General features: G+C 30.0%; 1 protein-coding gene across 1 annotated transcript; it reads right to left on the reverse strand.

Annotated features, from left to right (window-relative positions):
- Positions 1-16,224: 16,224 nt before the first annotated feature.
- Positions 16,225-24,352, reverse strand: LOC114297998 (UDP-N-acetylglucosamine transporter UGNT1-like). Its single transcript, XM_082870265.1, has 10 exons — positions 24,092-24,352; positions 21,694-21,770; positions 20,120-20,281; positions 19,890-20,023; positions 19,298-19,428; positions 19,160-19,204; positions 18,929-19,026; positions 17,303-17,410; positions 16,662-16,718; positions 16,225-16,550 (listed from the first exon to the last, which is right to left on the reverse strand). The coding sequence occupies exons 1-10, from the start codon at positions 24,207-24,209 to the stop codon at positions 16,476-16,478; spliced, it is 1,005 nt and encodes a 334-aa protein (XP_082726391.1). The 5' UTR covers positions 24,210-24,352; the 3' UTR covers positions 16,225-16,475.
- Positions 24,353-27,869: the final 3,517 nt, after the last annotated feature.

Here is a 27,869-nt window from a genome sequence, read left to right on the forward strand (position 1 = left end):
GGAATGTCCCATCGTTGGAGTGTCTCATTAATACCTACCACATTGGAGTATCACACCACATCTGTCACACATTCTAAAAAAAAAAAAACCAAACTTCCCCCATTAACTAATTAACTAGAGAGAATATATCTGTCTAACCAATATCCATCCACATTTAAAAAAGAATTTATTGGTCACACATTACACCTAAAATTAACTATTTAAAATGTGCGACCAAATGGTATAGAAGTTCCAAAAAAATAAGATTTTCCAATAAATTTTTAAAAATTCTTTTAAGAAAGAAAAAATTAACAAAACATGGCCAACCCCTAAATTATTTTAATTATTTCTATGGAATCTGCCACGCTACCAAAATTGCCATGTTGACAGTTGAAACTCAGTAATAAAATGTAATTTCAAAATGTAACTTAAAAAAGGTTTTATATTTTGTTAAATAATTTCAAATTTATAATATTTTCATAAATACGGTATTTATTTAAAATAGAATATTCAGCCCCCAAAAAAACTCCTCTTACCGACATAATGAGTCCAGGGCAAATCCAAGAGGATGGACAAACTTATACCAAGACAGTTCACATTAGGTGGGCACGTATCCACTCAATCCACCAAAATTGAATGGTCTGAATTTGTTACAAAATAGATGGTTTTAATACTGTAGATATATTTTTTTTCAATCTGCCTAAGTTCGGATTGATGATGGATGAAAGGCCATCCGATCTAACCCAATCCACCAATACTCCTAAAAAAATAAAATTATGCTTTTATGCTTTATGTTTTTAAAAATAACTTTTATTTAGTAATGGTATTTGCTATTTACGAAATATAAAAGTTGTGCCTTTATTTTTATTATAAAAATGAACAATAAATAATTTTGGACTCAAAATAGTAAAACCCAAACTGTCAAACCAATTTGAGTCCACCCTTCAATTTGTACGGCTTACTCAATTCGCATCCACTAATTAAGCGGATGGATGCAGATTAATTTTTTTCAATCCACTCACTTTCGAACCGATGTTGGATGAGAGACTACAAGACCCAACCCAATTTGCAAGCATCCTTAGTTCGAATATCTATCAAAATATTTAGTTTGATTGAGTTTTTTGAACATGTTTTTTTATTTTTACAAAAATGAACACTAAAATCAATTTACTCCAAAAAAAAGAGAAAATCATATGAAAATAATGAGTTTTTTTTTTTCTATAAAATTAATTTTTGAATTTTTTTCAAAAAACATATTTAAAAACTCAACCAAATAGACTAGCTTAGCTTGTTGAATCAGTTCTGGGAAAATTAACGGCAAAGTGAGATACCTAGTAAATATATTCTCAGAAATTAACGCTATGTTTGGTTTCATTTTCTGATTTTTTTTTTAAATAAAAATTAATTTGATAAAAATAAATACTATTTTTTTTTGTGAGTTTTAAAAATCAAAACCTTTTAAAATCTTTGCTATTTTTTAAATTTAAAAAGGTGAATTACACTAATAGTCCCTATAGTTTGAGGTTTGTGTCACTTTGGTTCCTGACTTTTCAATTGTGACACATTTGACCCTGAATTTTGAATCTTGTTCCAAATAAAGACAATAAAAGATATTATTAGATTTTTCAAGGGTAAAATCATTAATTTGATAAAATATAAACTAATTTGACAAAAATAAATGTCAAACAAATATTTTTGAATTTTTAAAAATTATTTCTACCCACTAAAAATAAAATTATGTAAAATTGATAAATCTTTTAGACATATATTTATTTTTTTACCAAATTAATTTTTATTATATGTTTAGATGATGATCATGTAAAATTAATTTTTAAAAATTAATCATATAATTTTTATTAATTTTTATCAAATTTACATAATTTTATCATTGGTGGATAAAAATAATTTTTAAAAAATTAAAAATATTTGTTTGACATTTATTTTTGTCAAATAATTTATATTTTATTAAATTGGCGATTTTGTCCTTGAAATTAAACAATGGTATCTTCAATTGTCCTTATTTGGAACAAGATTCAAAATTCAGGATCACAATTGAAAAGTCAAGGACCAAAGTAACATGAATCTCAAACTAAAAGGACTGTTAGTCTAATTTACCGAATTTAACTAACAAGAATCTTTTAATCCAAACCCATTCAATTCTCATATTAGAGTCAATTATCAAAATAATATAACAAGCACACAAGGATAAGAGAAACCAATTTTAATGCGAAAAGTCCAAAATAAAAAAGAAGAAGAAAATTCACAACCCACTATTAAAGATCAAGTACTACGCGTTGTTTGGGAATGAAAAAATAAATTAAATTAAATAAGTTAATAAGATAAAATGTTAGGTTTAAATTATAATTTTTTTTTTTATACAAAGTCAAAAAAGTTAAAAATACTAAACCAAACAAACTTTTAATCCTAAACTAAAATAACTAAAAAATCAAAAAAATAGACTTAAAAAACCAATTGCCAAACGGTAACTTACAAGATTATGATGCAAATATCTTATTTCATTCAAGTTACATGAGCATCCCAGTATCTTCATTCACATCCACTAATCTTTAACGCTGTGTTTGGTTGAGTGTGTTTGGTTGAGAGATTTGGGAAGAGATTTGAAACGGAAAAAAGAAAAAATGTGTGAAATTAGGTGAAATATAGGCATATTTTATTCACATTTCACTTACTTTTTTTATTTTTCTTTCCAAATCCCTCCTCAAATCTCCTAACTAAACACAACATAAGTGTATTCCTCCAATCTTTATCGACAAATCATAAACTCAATCAAACCAACCCAGAACATGATCTAAATCTATATAAATGCAAATTCCATTCTCAGATAGTTTTAGCAACCCACAAACATCAAGCATGATCATTTAACCTCTCAAAGATGAATATGAACTATATAGTTCTCTAAGATTTCCCAAGACTTGGAATGTGTATATATATTTGTGAATAATCTCAAACAATAAAGCCTAGGTCTCAATAAGAGAAAACTAAAATGAACATGGAAATTAAAATAGTTAAGAATGTTATAAAACACATTGATGCGTTTGAGCTTGCAACACACTGCGCGTTCGAACCAATGCTTCACTATAAAGATTTATTGAAAAACATTTTCTAGTGTTCGAATAGTACGTATTGCATATGAAGGCATTTTGTTTTCTTTTTTGAAAAGAAAAAAAAATTCTAAACAATACAGGTGCAAAGCCGAATTACAAAGTTTATAGGTTCCAAAATGTCAAGCTCCATTAAATAATTTAGTTTATAGTCAACAATTAAATCATCTGTGATCATGAACTCAAAATTAATCCAACCCAAAAACCTAACAAAACTGTGTATTTTGAGGAATTGAGTCCCAAAAAAAAAAAATTTAAAAAAACTCGTTTGATGGTATAAGAATAATAGTATGAATGAGTATAATACAATTCAAGATATTTCTTATGTGCAACATATATATCATGTAACATATTTATGTATGAGTCATGAGTGTATGTATGTCTGCAACATATATGCACACAACTATAGAATTCATGTAGGTGGGCGACAAGCTGTGGCAGAGCCAGAAATTTAGTGGTGAGGGGGCAGAAATTAATAATAATATTGATTTTGTTTTTTTTTCTCATAATAAACAACAATGGGATATTACTAAACATAAATATTAAGAGTTTATTTGGATAAATGTGAATTTTAAATTAAAGGATTTGAGGTTAAATTTTATACAAATATTGTGGAGGAACTATTTTAGGTGGATTGAAAAATTAAAAAAGAAGACAAGTTGAGATAGAAATAATATATTTTAGAAGAAAAATTCTATAAAACACACCGCAAAAAAAATGTCTGTCATATGTTGCAGTTATGATCTTTGTGGTCTTTATAGTGTTGGATATAACTTAATTATAATTTTTTTGTGGTTGTTATTTTGGTTATGATTGAAGCGGTTTTTTATTATACATCAAGTAATGATTCGTAATGACTCATTTTGATATTAGTTATGACTTATTGTAAAAAAAAAAAAAAAAAAATTGGTTATAATTTATATAGTAGTCATTTTAATTATGAATGAAAATAATTTAGTTATGAAAATTTATAATATCAATATAAAGTAATAATTAGTATATGGTACACCCCATTTTGGAGGTGTATAATAGAATAACTTTTTTAGTAGGTTCATTGTAATTAGAAAGAAAATTTATAATAGAGAGACTATTATAATTTGAAGAATGGATATTATTATAATTTTATAAAAGATATATAAGATATAATCTATATATATAGGGATACCAATATAATTATCAAAAATTGAGGAGGGGCACGTGCTCCGTGGGCATACACTGCCTCCGCCCCTGGCGACAAGAAGAAGAAGAAGAAGAAGAAATATGTTTTGATACATCAATAAGTTCATGCAATACATGCAAAGAAGAGAGAAAATAATAAGATACAATTAGTAGAGAGAGAGAGAAAGACAGAACCTTGATAGCGAGATGAATTGAAATCCGTGTAAAAAGTGATATTGGCGCGGCTCAATCTGAGATCCTCATTTACAACCACAAGCGTAAATCCGTCTTCGGATTGAACCTCACCAACATCGCTTTCTTTTGCTTCTTTTTCTTTTTTTCTGATACATCAGAAGTCGTTGCCTGAGGAGGATGAGTCATACCTAATACTCTCAAAAAGGAAAAGGAAAGAGTACGTGTGTGTTCTATCCTTTACTCACATGCTTGGTACCACTTACCAACTAAAAAAGGGAAACATTGAGAAAGAAGAACATCAAACATGCATGTCCCAAACAGGACATTAATACATACATGTTTGTTGATCTTTCAAAAGGTATGTCTTGGTGGGGACAAAACAACTCTATGAGGTGGAGTTGGTGGTTGAGGGTGGCATGTTGAAGAGGGTTTTCTCTAAAATCATTATTTATATTCATGAATTGATCTAATTATAGATATTGAAGTTAAACTTAACATAGTAGTCTTGTTGAGAACATAGTGTTTTCATTGGCAAATTCAGTTAGGTTTCAAGGGATGAAGACATTGAATAAGATGACACTAGAGGCCAACTCAGGTGGGCTTTGACAAATGTTTTTTTAAAACTTGTTTAGGAAAAAATAGGTGTTAAAAAAATTGATGCATATGACAAAAAATAAAATTAAAAAAATTGTTTTTGTTATTGGAAAAGCTTTCTCCAAATACTTAAAAAAAGTGACTTTTTTTTTTTCTCCTATTTTGTCAGCTAAATCAGCCATTACTAAATTAGCAAAAATTTTCTAGCTGAAATAGACACACACACACACACACACACACACACACACACACAAAAAGTGGCCATTTAAGCCAATGTCAAACAGAGTTTCAATATAAGAGACTCTTATTAAAGAGAGGTTTAGAGACAGCTTGTGTGATTCGTACCCATACCAAACACAAACAGTAAACATTTTCCGATGGACCAAACCGGCCTTGACACCGATAACATTAATTTAAAAAAGATTAAGTTCACAAATGAGAAAAGAATCAAAAAGTGATCAATCAAAGGTAGTGAAGTAGAAGCAAAAACACACACACAAACGAGAGAGAGAGAGAGAGAGAGAGATGTGATGAGAGTGAAAGTGTGGAGATATGGGGGTGGAGAGGGAGAGAATGTATAGTGGTTGGTGGTTGGTGGTAGGGCTTGTTTGCCTCGGGATAGGAAGGTGAAGAAGGTGAGAGGAATGATGTGAAGAGGGAGCAAAACTGACTTTTTAGGGTTTGTCATGCTTAGTTTGTACTCAAATAAAACCACACACACACACACTCCTTCACTTGCGCATGCATTCTGATAAATATTCTCCCCTTTTTTTTAAAAAAAATTAAAAACCCCCAAACAAGGCCTTTTTCATTGTACCCCCCTTTTGGTCTCTAATGTTATTTTGACCACCCCAAGAGCTAACTTTATATGTCATGCTTGTATTTGATTAATTAATTTAAACCTATACTCAGAGAGCATGAGATAGTTGTATTGGCTTATTTGTGAACTCATTCATATAAATCAAATGATTGTTCATATGCATCTTCTATAAATATTATATATGTATATATTTTGGATTAGTTCAGCTTGCTTAGCACTACAATAGAAACAAAATATTTTTGTTATCAAAAGTATCATTTTTGTATTTTTAGTAACGAAATTGGACATTTACTATCCTTTTGAGACTGAAAATTTTGTTTCAAAAAATAAACCTTTTTTGACCAAATTATTTTGTATCCAAATATGCATTCAATAGTTACGTTTTCAAAAATTTGCTGCTAGAAGTTCTTTTTTGACTTTTTAAAATGACTTTTTAGCAATAATTCTTGCGGCAACCAGGATTGATTTTCAAATATTTTTTACAATAAACTTTTCACTTTTAGGGATAAACGAATTTGATCCCGAAAACTCTTATCAAAATAAGTTGTTTATCAAAAAAAATTTACACTTTTACTTTGTCCAGACTATTGTTAGATTTTGTAAAATAAGACAGACCCAAATTTAAAAGTATTAAAAAAACAAAATGTGTCCAGAATAATATGATGCGCTATGAGAAATGTGATGTTACTAAACTCAATCCTGGACACCCTATTTAAGTTTTTAGCTACATTCATTTTACACCAGAACCACTGAGGAAAAAAAAATTAAGGGTAAACTATTAATGGTTTTTAATAGTTGGACTTAATTCTTATTAAGTCCTATTGAAAATAAGTCCTAATAAAATTGTCTCTAAAAATAATTTGTTGTGACAATTTTTTGTATATGTCGCTAAAAATTGACAATTAGTGACTTTTTTTTATTACGATTATTATAAATTATCGTTAAAACTTATAATTAGTGATATTTTTTTGTGACAAATTTTTTAAACTGTCGCTGAAAATTGAAAATTAGTGACTTTTTTATGACGATTTTTTTAACCATCGCTAAAACTTATAATTATTGATATTTTTAATGACAATTTTTAAACTGTCGCTAAAAATTAATGATCCGTGACTTTTTTAATAATATTTGATAAAAAATATCATTAATTATCATAGACTCTATTAAATAATAAGTTCACCTATTAAAACATATACGTAAGTTCCCAAATAATAGTTGAGATACTCAAAATGTGATCCCACAATACAAAGTTTAAATGAAAACCTTTATTAAAAAAAAAATTATGGTAATTTTGTGAGAATATTCCTTAGAAACCCCCCCCCCCCATTTCAACGGATTTTTCAATGTTTAAAAATGAGGATTTTGGGTGCCATATCAAAAAAATATTCTTAACTATTAGATTTAGATTTGGAAAAATTCCAGTCATTGATCAATAATGATTAAAATAGTCTACAAGCAACAATGTGATATTTGTCACACAAAAAATAAATAAATAAATAAGAACATTTCGTTGTTTACTACTAGAATTCACTTTACTTATGCTATAAAATATTCTTAACTAGAATTCACTTTACTACTAAAAATATTCTTAACTAGAATTCACTTAACTAACTTATCATATAATGTGCAGGGACGGAACCAAATTTTCAATAACAGAGGGGTCAAAAAATAAATAAAATTTTTCATCATAACACATATGTTACCTTATGCACCTATGGTTATGGTATTTGTTGTCTTTGGTTATGAATTATTGTTGTGTTAGTTGTTATTCATTGAGATATTAGTTATGATATTGTTTTGATTATAGCTTATGTGTGTTTGTTTATAACTCTGTTTTTTTTTTTTTTTTTTTTTTTTAAGTTATGACTCTTATAAAATTGAGTTATGACATTTGTGGGAATCAAACTCACAAATGTCATAATTTGCATATAGCATTACCCAAATTATATATACACACACAAAATAAAATAAAATAAAATTCAAACAACATTGAAGCAATTTATAATAGGATGAAAAAATATTTTTTATGCAAAATAAATAGAGAATGCAAGATGGGAGAAAAATCACGGAGAGCTCATTTTATATAAAAAATGAGATATATATATATATTTTTATAAAACTATGACACTATTTTTAACAAAAACAGGGGATCATGGCTCCCATCATCTTCTTCTAATTTCTTTGCTGATAATGTGACTCTACTAACTACTACAATAGACCCTATTTACCACACAAATCGTTTATGAATAATGTTATATGCATCAATTAGTATATAAATTAGTGTATTAACAAATTATGTGGCATAATTTTGAAAAATTTAGATATTTATAATTTATATAACAGGTAGGGTCGATAATAATGTCATAACATATGTTAGTACACTAATTAATACATATAACACTACCAATCATTTATTTGTACGTACCCAAAACCACCATTTTCGTATCATAGTCTGACCCTATTTTAACTTGTTGCCCTAACGTACAAAACAAATATTTTTGGTACCATACCTAAAATAAATAAACAATTTTTTAAAAAAATAATAAGCATATAATTACATTGTGCAGTAAGGCTACTTTCAATGGCAAGCATGACTACTTTAACGCTGGTTTAGATGAAAAATATTTTTAAAAAAATACTTTTCATATTTTCTGATATTTGATATAATAGAAAATAAAAGTCAATGCAAAGCATTTTTCATGGTCAACAGAAAATAAGTTTATTTTGATATAAAATATTTTTCATTACCACCAACCAAAGTTTTTAAAGGCGAATGCGTACTTTAAGGCGTTTTACCTCTCATGAGGCGAGGCGTAAGCCTCACGGCGTTGAAGCGTAAGCATTTCAAATTTCAAATTTTAATATTTACTGAATAAATTAAATATTTTTAAATAGTTAAAAAAATAAAAACAAAGTTAAATATAAATATGTAAATACTTTTCGCTTTAATGCATTGAACATTTTGCTGCATAGAAGGAAGTTTTCCTTTACTGAAAGAGAAATCGATATTCTTAACTTCAGTGATTGAGCTTCTCACTTGACCATTAACTGTGTTTTTTTTTATTGATCATTTACTTAATTTTTGCTGTAGAATATAGTTGTAAAAATGGATTCTTTTTAATTTTTTATGTTTAAACAATCTGATAGACTAAGTTTAACAAATGCCCAAGGCAACTTCTGCATGTGTATACTCCTCACATGCTTATGCGCAAAAAGCGTAAAAAGCACACTTAAGGCGCATGTCTCAAACTATGATGCGCAAGCCTTTGGGGAGTAATATCTAAAAATCAAAGCCTTGATGAGTTTTACCTTAGCCTCAGGGCGAGGCGAGCCTCAAGAAAGCCTTTTAAAACTCTGCCACCAACACCAAGCATAGAAAATTATTTTTTGAAAAAAAAAAAAAAAATTTCTGAAAAAAAAAATTCAAAGAAAATATTCTCCATTCAAAAATGTTTTTTTGTTCAAACAAATGGAGTATAAGTAATAAGTAAAATCAATCTGACTAATAAATAAAAATCAAGAAAATCACTTCAATTTTTTATGAGAACCATTTTATTTTTGTGTATTCGATTATAATCACTAACAATCAAATATAAGATTTTTCTATTCAACGATAAAGTGTGATTTTTGGCTATGTACCCCTAATTATTTTTTAGTACCCTAACAAAATAGTAATTATTCAGTAATTCAGAAATATATACACATGGTATTCTATAATATTGAAATTGGTAGAGAAGATGAACATGTGAGATATTATGTTAGATAATTTGAAAACATGAGAGGACATATTAAATGATAATTAGTTAATAAATGATAATATTCCAATAACATTCTATAATTTCCCCCAAAAATTTATAATTTCAACACCATCAACAGAGTATCCAATTTTACAGTGTATACACATACATACCCCTCACAATCAAACCCCGACAAAAAAGTGACAAACTAATCCAAAATTGGTAATGTCCTATATCAGTAGGCAAGAAGGCGAGAAAAGTCATTTTTCACGGTTTTTTTTTCATTTTTGTGATTTGTTTTTTTTTAAATTATACTTTTCTGGTTCATCTGTAGATGAATTTAAAAAGTAAAAAATAAATAAAAATTTCAAAAAAAAAATTTTCCTAAAGGAGAGCTCCTATTAGCGGCCATCAATTATTTAGGACCACCATTTCTTTGGGCCCTCATTTATAAATTCTAAAGCTCTTAAATTTTTTCTCCTCCCAAATAATATCAAAATTATTCTTATGAAAATATTTCATCCATTCACTTGAATGCACACCCACACACCCGAAAAAGCCTCTTTATCAAAAACCCTAACAAAACTCATGAATGTGATCACTACTTCATCTCTGAATATTTGTTCATGATCTAAGAAAATAAATGTTCGGTTATCCATTCCCGAACAAATAAATAATATTCAGGCCTGTGTTTCCAAATTTCGGTCATATGTTCTGGAGTTCAGTTTCGAAAAAATAACGAACAATTTTTATTATTTTTGTCATTTATAAGGTCAATTTTCTCTAAGTTAAGAACACCATCAAAAATATGAGCCTCCTCTAAACTTTTATTATTGTACTCCTCTCGTCTCATAGAGTTGTGGTTACTGAAAAAAAATTCACTCATTGTCATTGTCGAAGAAGTGTAAGTAATCAAATGGTTGTCACTGTTACTGTCAGAATATTGTCGCCAAAGGGTTTTCAAGGTATTGAGAATGGATAGATTTTAAAAATGAGATTTGGAGAAAATTGATGTGTGGTGATGGAGGTGAGTGTTCTCATAAATTCTAACTCATGATGTAGTAAGTGTGTGGGTTTAATTGTAAAATGAAATGTCTCAAAATTATCAATATCTTCTTTAGTAATTTTATTTGAGATTATTATTATTATAATAAAAATAAAGCTAAAAATAGAGAGTCCAAAATAACTGATGAACTGCTAATAGTAGCACTCCTTTTAAAGCCAAAGCCAACTGTTTTTTACTCTTTTTTTTTTTTTAATCTTTCTTCAATTTTTTTCAATTTTTTTTAAAAAAATTTAGGTCTGTTTAGTTGAGTATAACTCAAAAATGTAAATTTTTAAATTTTTTTAAGAAACTTCACTATAAACCAAAAAATATAACAAAAGAAATTACTAAAAACGTTGATCCCAAACAATTATAAAAAAAGAAACATATAAAAAGAGAGGCAAGTGATGAGCGAAAAAGGGGAGAGAGGGGAATGTAGCGAGACCAGAAACATGAATATTATAAATTCACATTTAACTATTTAGAAATTATCTAGAGCTATTATTTTATAATTTAATTTTATTATATATATAGACTTTATACTATATAAATTCAATCTCAATCACACATTTTTATTTGAAGTTATTATTATTTATTAATTTTTTGCCATACAATGGAGATGTTTGGTGGAGATTATACAAATAACTCATAGCTTATTTTAATTTGTGAGTTTATGGCAAATTATTTGATGCAACTTCTTCTTATAATTTATTAGGCAGAAATAACTTTAATAAAAAAAAAAAAAAAAAAAATTTCAGAAGGGAAGATAATAGTATTTTTAATTTCTACTTTCTAATTATTTGTTTTTTACTTAAAATAATCTCCACCGAAAACCCTGAATAGAATATTAGAAGATAGGAAGTTAAATTATAACAAAAAAAATCACAATCGCTCTGTCTACTCAAACTCGAAAACTTTCTCATTATCTCAAAAAATAACTATATGAACCATAAACCAGCTACCATATCCATAAACTTTTTTTTTTTTTTTGGAGTAGGTATCTCCATAAACTTATTCGAACATAAATGCAGAATGTCAGGGAAGGATTTGTCTGTATGGAAAGAAGTTTCCGAAGTTGCATGTACAAACACATACACCACACCACAACACACACACACACATAATAAAAAATAAAATAAAAAAACAAAACAAATACTGTCTCTCACAAGTAATTATTCAGTAATTATGAAACATGAACATATAATATTTTATAGTATTATAATTAGTGAAGAAAGTAGGTAGGTGAGATATTTTGTATTCGGTGATAAGGAAATATAAGAAAGCATATTGAATATAATTAGTTAGGAAATACAGACATGTAATACTCCAAAAATATTTAATAATTTCCCCCCTCTCTCTCTCTCTCTCTCACACACACACACACACACACACACACACACACACACACACACAAACACACTTTTGCAATAGAAGCAAAAAGGCTAGGCCACAGCGGGGACACCGGCGCTAAAGGAGCCCCGCCCTGGGGAGACACTCACCTTGGGCCTTGCTACCCCTTTTTTATGGGCTCACCCCTTTTCCTTTCAGTTATTTTAAAATTTAATAAATATTAAACATAACAATTATATCGTTAAGGCTTCATAATAGATTATTTTAATAATTTTTTAATTTTTTATAAAAATATGTGTAGAAAAATAGAGATATTAACATTTTTACTTTTTAGTTAAAATATGTAATCCCCAAACAAGACCTTAGTATGACAGGTCAATTTAAAATTATAAATAAATGAATATTACTTGTTAGACCAGTCTCTTACCACTAATTATATAGTCTTCCCATTGCAATTTTATTAGTTGATATTAATATTATATTCAATATTTATTTATTTTTTTAAAAAATTATTAAATATGAAATCCTTTTTATGTAGTCCCCAAAAATTATTTAGATCACTCACAATGTTTTGAAAGTCTAAAAATATATAATCTCATGATAAGATATTGCAATCTATCTATACTATTATATAAAGTCAAAACTTGACTTAATGTCTTTTATTTTCTACATATTAAGTAAATATTTCATACTTAATTTCACTTCTAGCTAATTTGAACATAACTTCTCACCTACAAAACAATTACAAGTTACAACTACTTACTTTTTTATTTTTATATATTCTTTATTTTTATTAGTTTTGGCACACAATATATGTGTCTTCCTTCTAATCAGTACATACGCACACCCAAAATGTTAGGTGCCCAAATATCCCAATTTTTTTTAAGTTTGTAATATTATTGTTGTAAAAAACCGTGTAAAAAAATACACTCCGTGATTTAAATTCATCTTCAATATGATATGGTAATGCTACATGCGCGGCATAATTTTTGAGATTATGAATGTTTCAATCTTGAATAACTGTCATGATTATTTTAAATCACACACAAATGCACTTGATATTTTTCTTAGATCAAAACCTTTTTTCTGGAAAATTCTCTCACTCACTCATGATTTGGGGGCGATAAGTTGGCGTGCCACTAGCCAAACAGATTACCCCACGCCTTAACCATTTCACTCTTCTTTCAGCACCACATCCTATGAGTCTCTCTCTCTCTCTCTCTCTCTCTCTCTATATATATATATATAGTTATTTATTTTTCTAGTAATTATTCAGTAATTTTTAAATTGATCTGGATCTCCCCTGGTCTATGATTTGGATCGGAAGGCATTGTTCACCACCTGTTTCATTTCGACAATTAAAATTGTTTATTTTGTTGAGCTCTTTGTATATATCATCTATACAAAAAATTAGATCGATCCGATATTCGTAACCTATTCATTTTATCGCATTTGTTACTAAAAAAATTAATAGTCTATTTTTAAAAACACATTTGTCATCCATTTTTTAGTGGACAAATATGATAAATTGAATAAATTACGATTATCGGATTAATTTTTTTTATTATATACACGAAGAATCCAACAAAATAAACGATTTAAATTATCAAAACGGAACTCATAGTGGACTTCACGGGTTTGAACAACACCTTCCCGTCCATGATTGGACTTGAGAGAAGTCAAATTCTTTTAAATACTATTTGACACAGTTAAACAATCACCTAGCAACAAATTTTACAATTGAATCATCCTAACTCACCTTTATTAGATAATTAAGAGAAAGAAATTAACTCATTTATTGTAATGTTTTATTAGTTCAATATACCATATAAATAGTAACATATGATATTCTAAAAATATCTAACAATTTTATCATTTCTCTAAGACTAAAGGGTGAGGGGTCAAAAGATAGCTCTGCTGCCAAGGCTTTATCTATTTTTTTTTTGTTTATTTAATTTTGTTCACAAGTCTCATGAAGAAACAGTATTTTTCCAAGATGAGCAGTTGACCCATATAGTATTCTAAAATGGAGACTCATTGATTAGAAGGGTAGGACAAAGGGACAACCCCATGGCCTTTAATTTCAATGTTTTTGGGTTTTGGCATGTTGACATGTTGGCCTTTTTCTTAGGAAAAGCAAAACATACTTTCTTAAACTTGTGTCTCCTCCACTCCAAAAGAATATTTTGAATCACTTTTTAAGTGTCTCTTTCTTTTTTCATGCTTTGGTGTCTTCTAGACCAAGCATTCTTATTAGAATCATGCTATTACTTTTACAGTGTAGATAATGCCAAAATAATTAAAATTTTAGAATAATTTTTATACATTTTTTATATAACTCTATACATTTCTTATACGCATATTGAAACTAATGATCATCAATTGGATGATCAATAGCATAACCCTTATTATATTGACTACCTTTGAAGTTTAACAAAAATATATTAGTTCTACAAATTTAACATATTTACACCGATTTTTTGTAAGGATAAAGTGATTGAAAATAATAGAAATAGTATGTATGTAGACACATGGATTAGTATAAAAGAGATAGTAATATAATTTTTTCATTTATATGATTAACAAATTACAAATAAAAAATATATTAAATGTTATACTTGAAAACTTAACGAATTTAAAATTGTATTTAAGTTTGATTTGTTTAAATAACGAATCGAACTCAAGTAACAGCGTTACAACCAAGTAAGTCTCACTTAGTTAAATGTTGTTTAATCATTAAGAAAAGGGTTTTTTTTTTTTTTTCTAGTGCCCCTTGGATTTGAGATGAAATCAAGAAGAGCCTTTTGGGATTGAGAAGAGTAGGAATATTGAGTAGGTGTGAAAGTGGGAAAACCCTTGATCTAATGCACACATATTTTTGCATGAAATTCGGGTCAATATATATATATTGAAGTAAACTTGAATGTTTCAATTTGTCACCTTGTGCAGACAACAAAGACACATCTCTCTACGAACTCGAGCTGCTACATCTCTCTATATACGTATGTATTCACATTTGATTGGTAATTAGGAGTGAGATTGGATCATTTTATTTTAAGATAAAATTATTATATTTTAGAAAAATATCCAATCATTAGTATTTTTTAAAAATAATTACAAATCAATGTTAAATTTTATAAATATTAATAATTATAATTTTAAATTTAAATTTTTTCATAAATTTGTAATTATTTTTTAAAAATACCACTGGATTGTATTTTCTCTTTAAATTTTGTCTTTTAGCTCTTTTATAATGAGGAATTCTTGGCCTTTGGGCAACATGTTAAATAAAACGTCAAAAAATACCAATTCATTTGTCATCTGTTTAAAAAAAAATTGGATGTCACATTAATGTTTTTTTAGTAACTTTCTACACTGATTTAATCATTATTTTTAAACTTCTATACTTTCAGTTTCATTATTTTTATTTTCAGAAACACGAAATACAAAAATGAAGAAAACAAAAACACAACCGAACCTTGTATCACAATTGCCACAGTTTTAGATCGCTTTCTTCGGGGATGTTGATTTAGAAATTTTCATTCCTGCTTCCAAAATATATTTTCTTGAGAAAAGTGATTCACATCCAAATCCAAGTCCCAAAACCAAAAATTTATTTCTTTTGATTCTTTTTTATGCCTAAACTTCCCCACTCTTGGAAGAATGGAAACCATGCTATTCAGCTATTTCTCACCCTCCAAAAATTATTTTAGCTTTTCTATTCATTTGCCCTGAAATTGTCAACTGCTGTGCACAAATTACAAAAACATCCTTTAAAGAATATCTGATAAAATTGGAACCATGGAGAAAATATCAGCATGACCTCTATGCAAAGTGCAAGCCAAATTCTTTTCAATAAGAGAATCTTACAAACACGTGAAATCACCAAGTTTTTAATATCTAACTAAACATATATATATATATATATATCTTATTGATACAAACATAATATATGGAATCCTTTATCCCCATTTTCCCCGTCCTCAATCCCAAATCAACTCTTTGCTACACGATCAATCATTCTAGCTCTTATCGTGTGGTAGATAGATGGTTTGGAATAGGGAGATGGTGGGTATGAGAATAGAGGACCTAGTCTCATTTCTAGATAATACAACTTCATATAATTCGGCTGCATATATGTCACATGTTTGTTGAGTGTTTAATTACATGTAAAAACATAAAATTATCATCCAACCAGTTGCTACCAAGTTGAAAAACAGAATATCAAACTGTGGTGAGATTGGAACTTTACCACATTGGATCTAAACAACTCTTTTTTTGATGATATTCAACAGAGAACAAGAAGAAAATTGCATATTGCAATGTCAGAGTTCCATTATCCTAGAATTAGAATACTTAAAAAAGACCTAGCTTAGAAACTTTGGATAATATATTCTGTAACAGCTAATATTCATTATATCAAAATTTGGCTAATTTACAACCGATAGCATGAGATCAGCACAGCATTTTAACGCTTACTTCCCCTTAAGTTTGCTGTACGCATATAAACAGGACCCGAGAAAACCAAGAGATTGGCCAATGACGTTCAACTGGAGATCAAGGCATGCTTGTGTGAGAAATTTAGCAGAGACAAGAATACTGTGTAGAGGGGCATCAGGGAAAAAAAAAGTTTGAAAAGCCAAAATGAAGTTTGTGCTTACCAAATCAAAGGGAAGCCCACCAAACAGCAGCCAGCCCAGTCCAACTGTAAAGAGATCCTACATTGACATGATTTATCAGTTACAACATTTTCTTCTTGGTTTAAAAATGAATCGATAATCACAAAATGTATTTCACTGATAAAATGTTGTCCACTCTGGTGGATTTAGGCCTTGACTAGGTGCAATAAATGAAAATTCTACAACTTTTGCCATACATGTTGGGCTTGTCCCTATGGTGATAGGTTTCAAATCATAGACCTGTAACCAAACCAAACTAATCAAGTGGGGTTTTTTTTTGCCATTATGCTCTATCAAGGGCAATATACTCAATTAAGTTAAATATAAAAATAAATAAAAAATAATAATTCCTTTTACCACTGCATCCTATGTGGGAAAATACCATTAGTGGGAGTCATTGAGTCTGTGGCCATGCAGGCCAGTCCTCAAAATACTTCCCATTGGACAAGATCGTATGGTGAATGAGAAAAATTTAGAACTTATATATAATGAAAATAACGTACTTTATTGTATAATTTCAGCAACCCAATCAATATTTAGACGTGAAAAAAGAATGCGTTAGGACTGACCAAGCAGTTTTCAGGACTGACACGAGCTTTATACATGCATATACAAAAGCAGACCTTTAAGTTACCACAGATAGTCTGTGTCAGTGCTGAATTGAGGGTTGTGTTTAAGAAAACACTGTAATTCAACAAGAAAGCCATTATACAGGAAAGAAGCATCACCACCTACACAACATTCCAATACAGAAATTAGAAATCGGTGTAAATTCAGAAAAGAACACAAGTTGATTTTCATTTAAGACAATAAATGAACAACAAGGCCTCTAGTTAAGTGCAGGAAACAGAAATGAAGCGAATATCAAGAGAAGCAATTAGAAGTTTAAACAATTAGTTTGACTTCATTTCATTGGTGTTTATCATTAAGGTAGTGTTTGGTTCACTGGCTTGAAGGTTGGAATGGAATGGTTATTTTGTCAAAATACCCATTCTCATGTTTGGTTTGGTAAAAAGAAAAAAGAATGTACACTACAAACAGAATCAACTTTCACCAATTTAGGAGATTGGTCATTCCTTAGGGAGGCTAAGGAATAATCATTCTATTCCTGCCCAAAATCATTTTAGTGAAAAGCAACATCACACTTCAAAAGAACCGATTCAGTGGTTTTCATAAGAAAGAGTTCAAGCACGTGCATGGAAACTTAATATCAGAAATTCAGGATATATGAAGTATGGGTGCATCAGAATCTGTTTTGTTTGTTTTCTTTTTTATGCTCATTTCACCGCTTCACAAGCAGTCACACATATTGACAACTGATGAGTTATGGATAAGGTTATCATTGGCGTTTCAAAAGCGAAAGTGAGGCTATGATTTTTGTGACAGAAAACAACGCAAACAAAAGAAGCAAAATAAGTAAGAAGATCAATGAAAACAGCAATGGAAAGAAGTGAACTGGAGAAAGTTAAGTCATGAAGAGACAAGGCTGAAACAGCATGAAGAAGCACGAAACATTTAAAAGTCGGACGAAGGGGTTGTTTGGGAAGTGCTAGATTAGTACACTTTTTGACTTTTTATGAAAAAACTTGAAATATGAGTTGGGTTTGAAGTAATGTGATAAAGAGGTGATATGACCCAAATAAGATGATTGTGACCCAAATAGAATAATGTGCTAAAATAGCATATGCTATTTTAGCACATGCCAAATTAGCACTAAGTAACTTAAAATATGGCTTGTGATAGAGTGGAAAAGCAAATCTTGTTATTGTCGCTAAGATGAATTGATAATGAGCACCATGGATGCTCATACTTGTTACGAGTATTTTGTTGCCAGAGAACCACAGAAAAGAGGCATTAGCTGGCCAATCAAAATACTTATCTATATCAAGTTATGGATGACACAGGCAAAACAGTGAAAAATGCACAAAAAGTTTCAAAAGATACAAAATGTTAGCTGAAGAGTATTGTGAAAGCAGGGCGGACACAATTTTGCATCTCATGCACTAAAAGCCCATGTATATGCATTAATGAGAGATCCTGACAAAAGGAAATGATAAATCCTAACAAAAGGAAATGATAAAACAACATACGTGAGTTTTTATTTACAGTGCAACAACAACAGCATGTACTTTAATGTTGTGTTTGGATCTAGGATTTGTGGATCACTTTTGCATACCCTTTTCCTTTCCCTCCACAAATCCAAGATCCAAACATAGCCTAGATCTACAATTCATTTGAAAAGGAAGCACCTGAAAGCCAGGAGAAAATAGATGTGGAAAGTTCATAGTCACTTCCAAGTCACCTCTGATGAAAGTCAAGAATAGCAAGATCGGTCCACAAAGGAATCCTTCAAAAAATTCAATTAAACAAACAGTTGTAGGATTGAGTTATTTAAGCTTAAGGAGGCCAGTAAATTTCATTTTCTGTAGAAAGATTTACAACTCGAAAGATGTGATTCTGTTGGAGACCTGTCATCTTACCATTGCACCACATGAGGCCAAAGCTATTGAGGCCACTCGACTTTCCTGAGAAGATTGAGAAAACATATCAGCACAAGATATGCAATGCCTCACCATAACAACGAGAAATGGAAAGACACCTTTAAAAAAAAAATGTACCAATGCGAGCTACAGAAGCAAGATATATTGCTGTGCAGATATTCGATATGAAAACAATAGCATAGCTATAGGAGTCAAATGACATGTCCCGAGCTCCTGCTACCAGTGCACCAAGTATAATTATTGCCACACTGATGAGACGCTTGGAAGTTTCAACAAGAAAGATGTCAGAAACATTAAATTTTATAGGTCAATTCCTATCAAATAAAAATTGCAAGGACAAAACAATCTGAATAACAAGTTTGTCATGCTTGTATAAATTTTCATAGGTTTTTCCCTTTGAAGCTTGTAAAATGCCTAATCGAATGTTTTTATTACACATACATCAGGCCTTTGGTATTTTATTCAATTAATCCAACACCATTTAAATTTGGTTTGTTACTTACTAACATTTTTAGCTAGGATAAGTTCAAAAACCAAAATAACTCAAGAATGTGTAAAGGTTTACTAAAAATCTATAGGGAAAAAAAATAAATCAAAAACATTAATGATGTCCACAGTGTTAACAACACTAAGTAGGATATAAATATTTTCAAGAAAAATCAATGATTGATGTATTGGAAGAAAGCAACAATGAGAACATGGAGCTTACCTGCAAACCACAGAAGGTGAATGTTTCTGTCCTACCAAAAGGTACTCCGTGACCATCGTAAAAGCTACGGTTGTTCGCCTAAGGGCGGTGTACATAGGAACACTTATTCCACGCACAGATTCCATTGATGCCAGCTTTCACCAGAACAGAAGGACATAGGTATATCTAGAAGGAAAATCCTAATATCTACCAACAAAAAAGTAAATGATTCTGTGCCATCAAACTCATACCATGTAAAGCAAATATGATATTGCAAGAGGAATGGTGTGACGCAATGTCTTCAATGGTACAAGAGTTGCCTGATTGGTGGTGATACCCTCTGGTTCACCATCAGTGAAAGAGATGATCTTCCAGGATTTCATTGCATATAGAAATATACATGAACACACCAACTGCCAAAAAAATAAATATAAAATAAAATAATTCCTCAATTAGCTAATGAGAATGATCAAACTTACGTCTCCAATTCAGCAAACAATTCTCCGTGTGGCGTCGAAACTGTTAGACCATTTAGGAATCAAAGAGTTTTGAATGAGTAGTTGGGGCAAAACATTATAAACAGAAGGAAATGTATGGGTGAAAAATCAGATTGCATCATTATAAAACTCATAAAATTGATATCATAATTCAAAAATATATAATTTGTGAAAGATAAGTTTACATTACTTAATTCATGTAGGATATATTTATCATAATTAAATGGGTCTTTTTGGTAAGTGTTCATCAAAGTTGTACATCAACAACCAATATTATGAGTACCTCAACCGTTATGAACCCCATGATTGACAGGGTGTGAAGCAAGACGGGGCAAACTGAATTGCAATGGGGAGATAGATCAATCAACAATTTAACAATTAGGGGTTGGGGATGGCATCAATTTTACATATAAATATAGGATATTTGGAAACAAAAATCTCCATCCAGTTTCCAGATTGAAGCCTTTCCCATATCCTTCTTTAAGAAGGAAAAAAAAACATAAGTAGCATCTTCCAAGGGTATCACAATAGCTTTTAATAAACCATGTTAAATTTGAAACAGCCCAAGGATCATATTGGTGATCGATGGTTCCTAAAGAAGCAAAGTTTGATTCAAAATTTTATAGGCCATGTTTGATTGCCAGATTATTTTGTTGATCAATGCTGTCCCTTCAGAGAAATATGATATTTGGGTTTTCTTACGTGATTTATTTTAATTTAAACAAATTATGCATAGTGATTTGGCTCACCAATAAGGGGGCACCAACCATGAAGTGCACAAAAGCAATTTTATGCATGCTTTTTTAGAAATGAAATTTCCAGCATGTTACAAATGATTCATATATGTTATGAATGAGAACATTCTGACAAAATGGAGAAACTTGGTCCAATAAGTTTGCAAACATGAAGTCAAGTACTAGGGTAGCCACTCTGGTTGGTAACCATGTACCCAATCCATTCCTTATGGGACCCCGAATTTGTGGAACCCCAATTGGGTAATGGCCCATAGGAGCTCAATTTAATGCATTATCTTTTTGATTCTTCAATTTCTCCCTCACAAACAGTACGCTTCATGAGCCTATTACAAAGCAACCCTTACTTTTCCGTTTATCTTTCTATGCTTACAAAGGGGGATTGTGTGGCAAAGTGTGTTCTGTATACGGCCTTTTCTTTATTAATATTCAACTATATATGAGATTAATATGTACACAGTTGCCAAGTCATGTGCACAAGTAATGACGACAATGAATCACCACTAATACAAGCAGAGTTTCTAACTCAATAACGTGCAAGCTGGTCCATTCAAATAATTTAACTAAAGAAGTCACCTGAAAGAGTGTAATGACATTCGCACATGGGAAACTGTAAGAGGAAAGGGCTGCTTTGTTGAACATTACCAAGAGAACTGCATAACAGATGTCAAAGTGTGATCATAGCAGTTAAAACAGAACTAGCAGCCCCGTGCCACTATTAATAAGAACATGTTAAGAATAGTATTGAAATCTTGACTCATAATCATATTAGTGTCCTATCATTCTCGAGTAATAATATCATGATTCATGATATCACTAAACAAGCAACTGCCAATACCCATGGGAAGCAACTAGTACAAAACTGGCAAAATTGAACTAATATTATTCAAGACAAATTCAAAAGGCTATATTTGCAACGGAAGACTGGTTGGAATTGAATGATGACATTAATTGATAATCAAGAAATGCTCAATGACGCAAAACAGCGTGCAGTTATGGCTAATAAGTCTGATATAAATTAACAAAACAAAAATTTGCAACAAAGCTGCCACAATTATTTTCATTTTTACCTCTCAGGCCCATTAACGACTTAAGCAAAAATACTAAAATACCCTTGTACACAAGTAACCTCATTATGCAAACTACATACATTTTCATCATTTTTTAAATGGCAAAATTCACTTGAACCCCTTTTACTTTACTCCATGTGCCATTTAATCACATTTGGCAATGAGCACATAACCTACGGATGTCTTAACTCGTGTTTCACACTAGACAAAATATATAACAGTGCAATTTAGTCCACAACCCTCAGCAAATTATGTGCTTATTTTCAAATAACATACAGTAAAGCAAAAGAAAAATGCTTGGGAGCACTAATTAGTGCTCCCACTAATTAGGTGGCAGTGGGTCCCGCCATTAATGATGTGATGTTTTGGCTTTGGAGTTTTATTTATTTATTTATTTTTTACTTTTTTAATGCATTAGTGCTATTAGTGGTGATATTTTTAGTGGGATGAATCATTGTTGAAAGCAAAAGGGTTAAACAGCCATATAGATGTGGCAGAAATGATACATCCCTCTAATTTGAGAGCTCTAAAAGAGCACTAATGATGTGGAAAATTAAAAAGAAAAAAAAAAAAGGTCAAAACATCACATCACATGGGACTCACACACCTATTAGAGCTCTTACTTTAGATCTCTCAATCTTTTTGTGTGTCTGTAATTATAAATTAAAATTTTTAGATAATTTAATAAATGAGTTTAACCCTACAGCAGCTTTAGAATGAAGGAAAACAAAGCATTCAGAAATGAAAAAAGATTAGGAGCTCTAATTAAGAGCTCTAATGGGTGTGTGGGTACTATGTGATGTGATGTCTTGACCTTAGTTTTTTTTTATTTTTCACATCATTAGTATTCTTTTAGAGCTCCCCAATTAGAGGGATGTACCATTTTTGTTCAGAAATTGTAGTTTTGAAAAAAAAAAAAAGGGAGAAAACATAATTACACCAAGACCCTTCCATTATTAGCAAGGGAGTAGCTTGCCTCCAGTCCGAGATCGGACTAGGCAGTGTTGTTCGGCCCGTGGGGGCCTACCACGGGTTCCATTTTAATAATCTGAACCGTCAATGTGTAGAATTCGTCAAGTACTATATGATTGTAAAAAATCACGTTGATTAGATATCGATAGCTATGTGATCAAATTAGTTTTGTATAAAAAAAATAGACGGTGAACAAATTAACGGTTGACAAAAAATTGATCCGATGATATAGTTATCATATCCAAAACGTGATTTCTTACAGGCATATAGTACTCGATAAGTTCTACACATTGAACGATTAGGACTATCAAAACACAACCCGTGGCCTCACAGACCGAACAGCATCGTCTAATTCGATCTCGAACTGGCAAAGCTGCTTCCATTAGCAAATATCATTTCACTCCTCATCTATAAACTAGTACATTCGACCCCTCTTCAGAAGCAACTTCAAATCAACTTTTGCAATGAAAAATTCAAAAACTACGTTAGGTTTACAATTTTTGAAAATTATTTTCTTTCTCCTCTCTCCTTTTTTTTACACATTAATCAATAATTTTTTTCTTTTTCTTCTCTCATTCTCTCACAATCAATCTTTCTCTCATACGTATCTATTCAATCAAAAAAAAAAAAAAAAAAAAACAAAAATCATTCCAAAATTATTTTCAAAATATATGACCAAAGAAATTTCAAAATTTTATGAACTCTTTTCAAAAAACTATCTTTCAAAATTGATTCTCAAAACTAAACCAAAGGGAGCCATTGTTCACCACCCCAAATAAAGATGTAGGTTTTATATAATAGAAATAGAATTATGAATGTGTGTATATATATATATATAGATATGTAATGAAATGTAAATGAAATACACAAAGCATTGTACGAAATGAAAGAAGAAGAGGAAGAAGAGGAAGAGAGAGAGAAGTAGTAGGTACCTGCACAACCCATGTAAGAGAGAGCGGCATAGACACCTCGACGAGTCATGGCAGAACTCTGTTGCAGGCTTCCCTTGTTTTCTTTAGGTTCAGGGATCGGTAACTTGTTCGAAGCCATGGCTAACTACAGAGATGTCTCTCGCTCCTCACTCCTCACTCTAGACCACCCTCACAAAAATGCCGCCTTCTTTTCTTCTTCTCTCTCTGTGTTGTGTACTTTAGAGAAATTGAAAAAATAAAAAGACAAAAGTAAAAAGAAAGTTAGAGAGAGAGAGAGAGAGAGAGAGAGTTGGCTGATGATGGACTCCGAGGATGTATCCTTTTCCGTTACAAGAGTGGTGTTGTAGTGTCAACATTACGTCATTTTTTTTTAAATTTATACCAGAGCTATCTTTCGCCAACTATGATACAGGCCCCGTTTGGTATAACTGTTAAAATAATTTATAAATTATAACTTAACAGATTATATATTGTGACTTTAATTAAAAATTATTAATTTGTTTAATATAACTGTTAGATTATAGATTTAAGTTGCTGAGTAGTGTTTGTTAAATAAATTATGAAATAGCTTTTTCAATTAATTTTTATTTTTTATTTGTTTATATTTCTCATAAAAAATAATAATAATAATCTATAGTCCATTTGAGTCTTTTTCTATTTTTAAAAAATTAAAAAATTTAAGAGTATAACCATAAATTAATATGTCCACAGCAGAAGCTGATAATCAGAAGTAAGGGATGAGCAGCTTCTTAGAATCAACTTTTTTGAGTTAAAATAAACTGTTAGAATCAGAAGTTGTTTGAAATAAATTTAACCAAACAGTCCAAAATAACTTTTTCAAAGTTAAAAGCTATAAATTGGCTCTGAAAAGCTAAAACAAACAACCCCACAGACCCCGCTATCTCCCCCCTTGCTACTCCCCACACACATACGTGGGAGTTAGTAATTAGAGAAAAAAATAATAATAAAATTTAGCCAATCATCACCCCCTATGGTCCTAGAGGTCTCTTCAGTGGGAGTCCCAAACATTTTGGATTTTTGGCCGACCTGTCTAAATTCTTTAGATTTTTTAATTTTCAATTTGATTAATGTTAGATATTTTAAAAAATTTATTAAATTTTTTATCAAATGTCTCATATGTGTGGGACCCGCACAATATGTATCCCATGTAGGTCCCATAATTTTATATATAATTTTTAGGGTCCCTAATATTTTTATTTTTATTTTTTTATTACAATTATACCTATAATCAAAATAGATCATTTAATAGAGTATTCACCTATCAAATAAGAACTAATACTCTATAATATTGTATACCCACCCACACCCACACCCACACCGTCACCCTCATCCTCACCTCCACTTCCAGCTTTACGTTTCCACATTTTTGAACCCTAAATCTATTATTCTTCATAACCAACCAATATAAACTCTAAACTTGTTACTTTTCAAAACCATTTTAAATCTTGAATGTATCTTCATCATCATCATCATAAACCCTCCTGAACCAGAAACCTTAAATTAAAAAACTATTTTCAAGTCTAATGTATTACTTTTCATCAGTTATTTAACCTTGCAGAGCAATGAAGGACGATGACAATAATTCTAATGAGATTGGTGTTCAATTAGTAAGTTTATCTATCTTACATTAACATTCTCGGTCGTTTTCAATTGTTGTTGTTTTGTTCGAGCTGTTCGGTACTAGTTTACCTACTGTTAAGATTATGTTCGGTAACACAGTATTGAACACAAACATTTAGTTCAATATATGGGTTCTGAACAATAATGCAAATAGTCAATACTAGTGTGCCGAACAGTTCGATTTTCAACTTGTGTGTTTCGTGAGGGTTTTCCCTGAGATGAATTTTCAACGACTTTTCTGACTGTATTCTTTGGATACCGTCAAGTCGATTCCTCATTTCGTTGAGAGTTTACAGGAATTTCAATGATGAACCGTCGATACAATACTTTTCACTGAAGCAGTGGTGTTTATTGATGCAATGACCGTTAGCATTTTTTTCAACAAAAGATGGACGGTTATCAAAAGGAGGAGAGAGAGTGTGCAAAATTTGGTGGATATACCCTTGGGTGTGATTTTGTTATGAATAGGGATAAATTTGGTATTAAATGGAGTGTTTAAAAAAATCTTATTCACTATGCTTGGTTTCACTTTTCAAAAAACACTTTTAAAAAAATATACTTTCTTATTTTTCGTATTTTTTTGTTTACTGATTTTTTTTTAATATTTTAATCAATTTTTTTTATTTTTAGGCATACCTAACTTAGATGTGTCTAAAAAGTAAAAAATTTCTGAAGAAAACCTTTTAAAAATTCACTAAATACCCAAAATACAAAAAAAAAAATGATAATTCAGTACATTTTTTATATTTTTATGTATTTATTAATTTTTTAAAATATTTTTTCACAAATTTTTTACTTTTTAGATACATCTAAGTAAGGTGCATCTAAAAAGTAAAAAAAATGTTTAAAATTTAAAAAATATTCACTAAAAACAAAAAACACGAAAACCAAAAAACTTAGGGTATGTTTGGTTTGCATTTAGGAGATGAGTTTTAGAAAAAAAATTCTAAAAATTATTTGGTTTGAGTTTTTCTCAAAAAATTTCCAAAATCACTTTCTCTCTCTTACACATCAATCAATCACTTTTTCTCTCTCCTCTCTCCTTCTCAATCACTTTTTCTCTCACACACATCTACTCAAATTCTTCCAAAATATCAAATCATCTCAAACTCCCAAAAAAAATAACTCTCCCAAAATATACAACCAAACAAACGAAAAAAAATTCTAAACTCACTCTCCAAATTTTTTTTCAAAAACAACTCTCCCAAAAACAAACCAAACAAGCCCTTAGTTTTCAAAAAACTTAATTCAAAAAACTCAAACCAAATAAAATTTAGGACTTAAGGTAGGGGGTCCAAAGAATTTAGGCAAGTGCTAATAGTAGTCCTCTTTTTAGTCTTGTTTGGCAAGTTGGGTTTGGATTTTTTTTTTTTGCTAAAATTTATAAAAATAGAAAATAAATTAAAATAATCAATAAGATAAAATGTCACATCAAATCTATAATCATTTCATATTTTTTTCACAAACATCACATCCAACTATAAAAAAATTCAATCATCTTTCAAAGCATAACAATTTTAACCTAATAAAATAGTTAAAAATTAAAATAATCTATTAAAATAGCTAACTTTTCAAATGGGACTTTGATTTTTCTTTTTCTTATCACATTATTCGAGATAATTTATGGAGGAAAAATTATGGGAATGAAATATTTTTTTTATTTATAATAGCATTACGCAACAGTGAATTTAGATTTTTTAAAAAAATCAAGACACGTTATTTGATAGTGGCATGAAAAGGGGAGGGGATAAAGGGGTGGGCCTGAGATTGGGCTCCACATTCTTTTTATCCTCATTTTCTTGTCCTTTGTTAGTTTTGTCGGATAAAAAGGGCAAAAGAGGTGCGAAAAGACCCACATATTTCATAGTTCAACATTTAGCCTTGGTTTGGTACACATGTTGGGACTAAATGAGTTTATAAAGATAAAAAAATAAATTATAAAATGACAAAATATTTGATTTTTTATACAAAATTACCGAATTGATTCATATACAAACAAAAAATCAAAAAAGCATCATTTTCAAGTGGAGGGCAATTTTGTCATTCTAATGTAAAAAAGTCAAAAAAACCAAACAAGAAAACCAAACAAATAAAAAAGTCTCAGATTAAAAAAGTTAAAGAAATCAAAAAGTCAAGT

This window comes from Camellia sinensis, chromosome 5, assembly GCF_055761805.1.
Source record: "Camellia sinensis isolate YWXY chromosome 5, ASM5576180v1, whole genome shotgun sequence".
NCBI lineage: Eukaryota > Viridiplantae > Streptophyta > Magnoliopsida > Ericales > Theaceae > Camellia > Camellia sinensis.

Bases quoted from the DNA above. Each gene is read 5' to 3' on its own strand.
- LOC114297998 (XM_082870265.1), bottom strand. From the start codon at position 24,209: ATGGCTTCGAACAAGTTACCGATCCCTGAACCTAAAGAAAACAAGGGA. The intron at 19,205-19,297 runs GTACATTTTTTT...CAATCTTCTCAG, and splicing joins TGCTTCTGTAGCTCGCATTG to GAAAGTCGAGTGGCCTCAAT. The intron at 17,411-18,928 runs GTGCTTCCTTTT...AATGTTGTGTAG, and splicing joins TATTTTCTCCTGGCTTTCAG to GTGGTGATGCTTCTTTCCTG.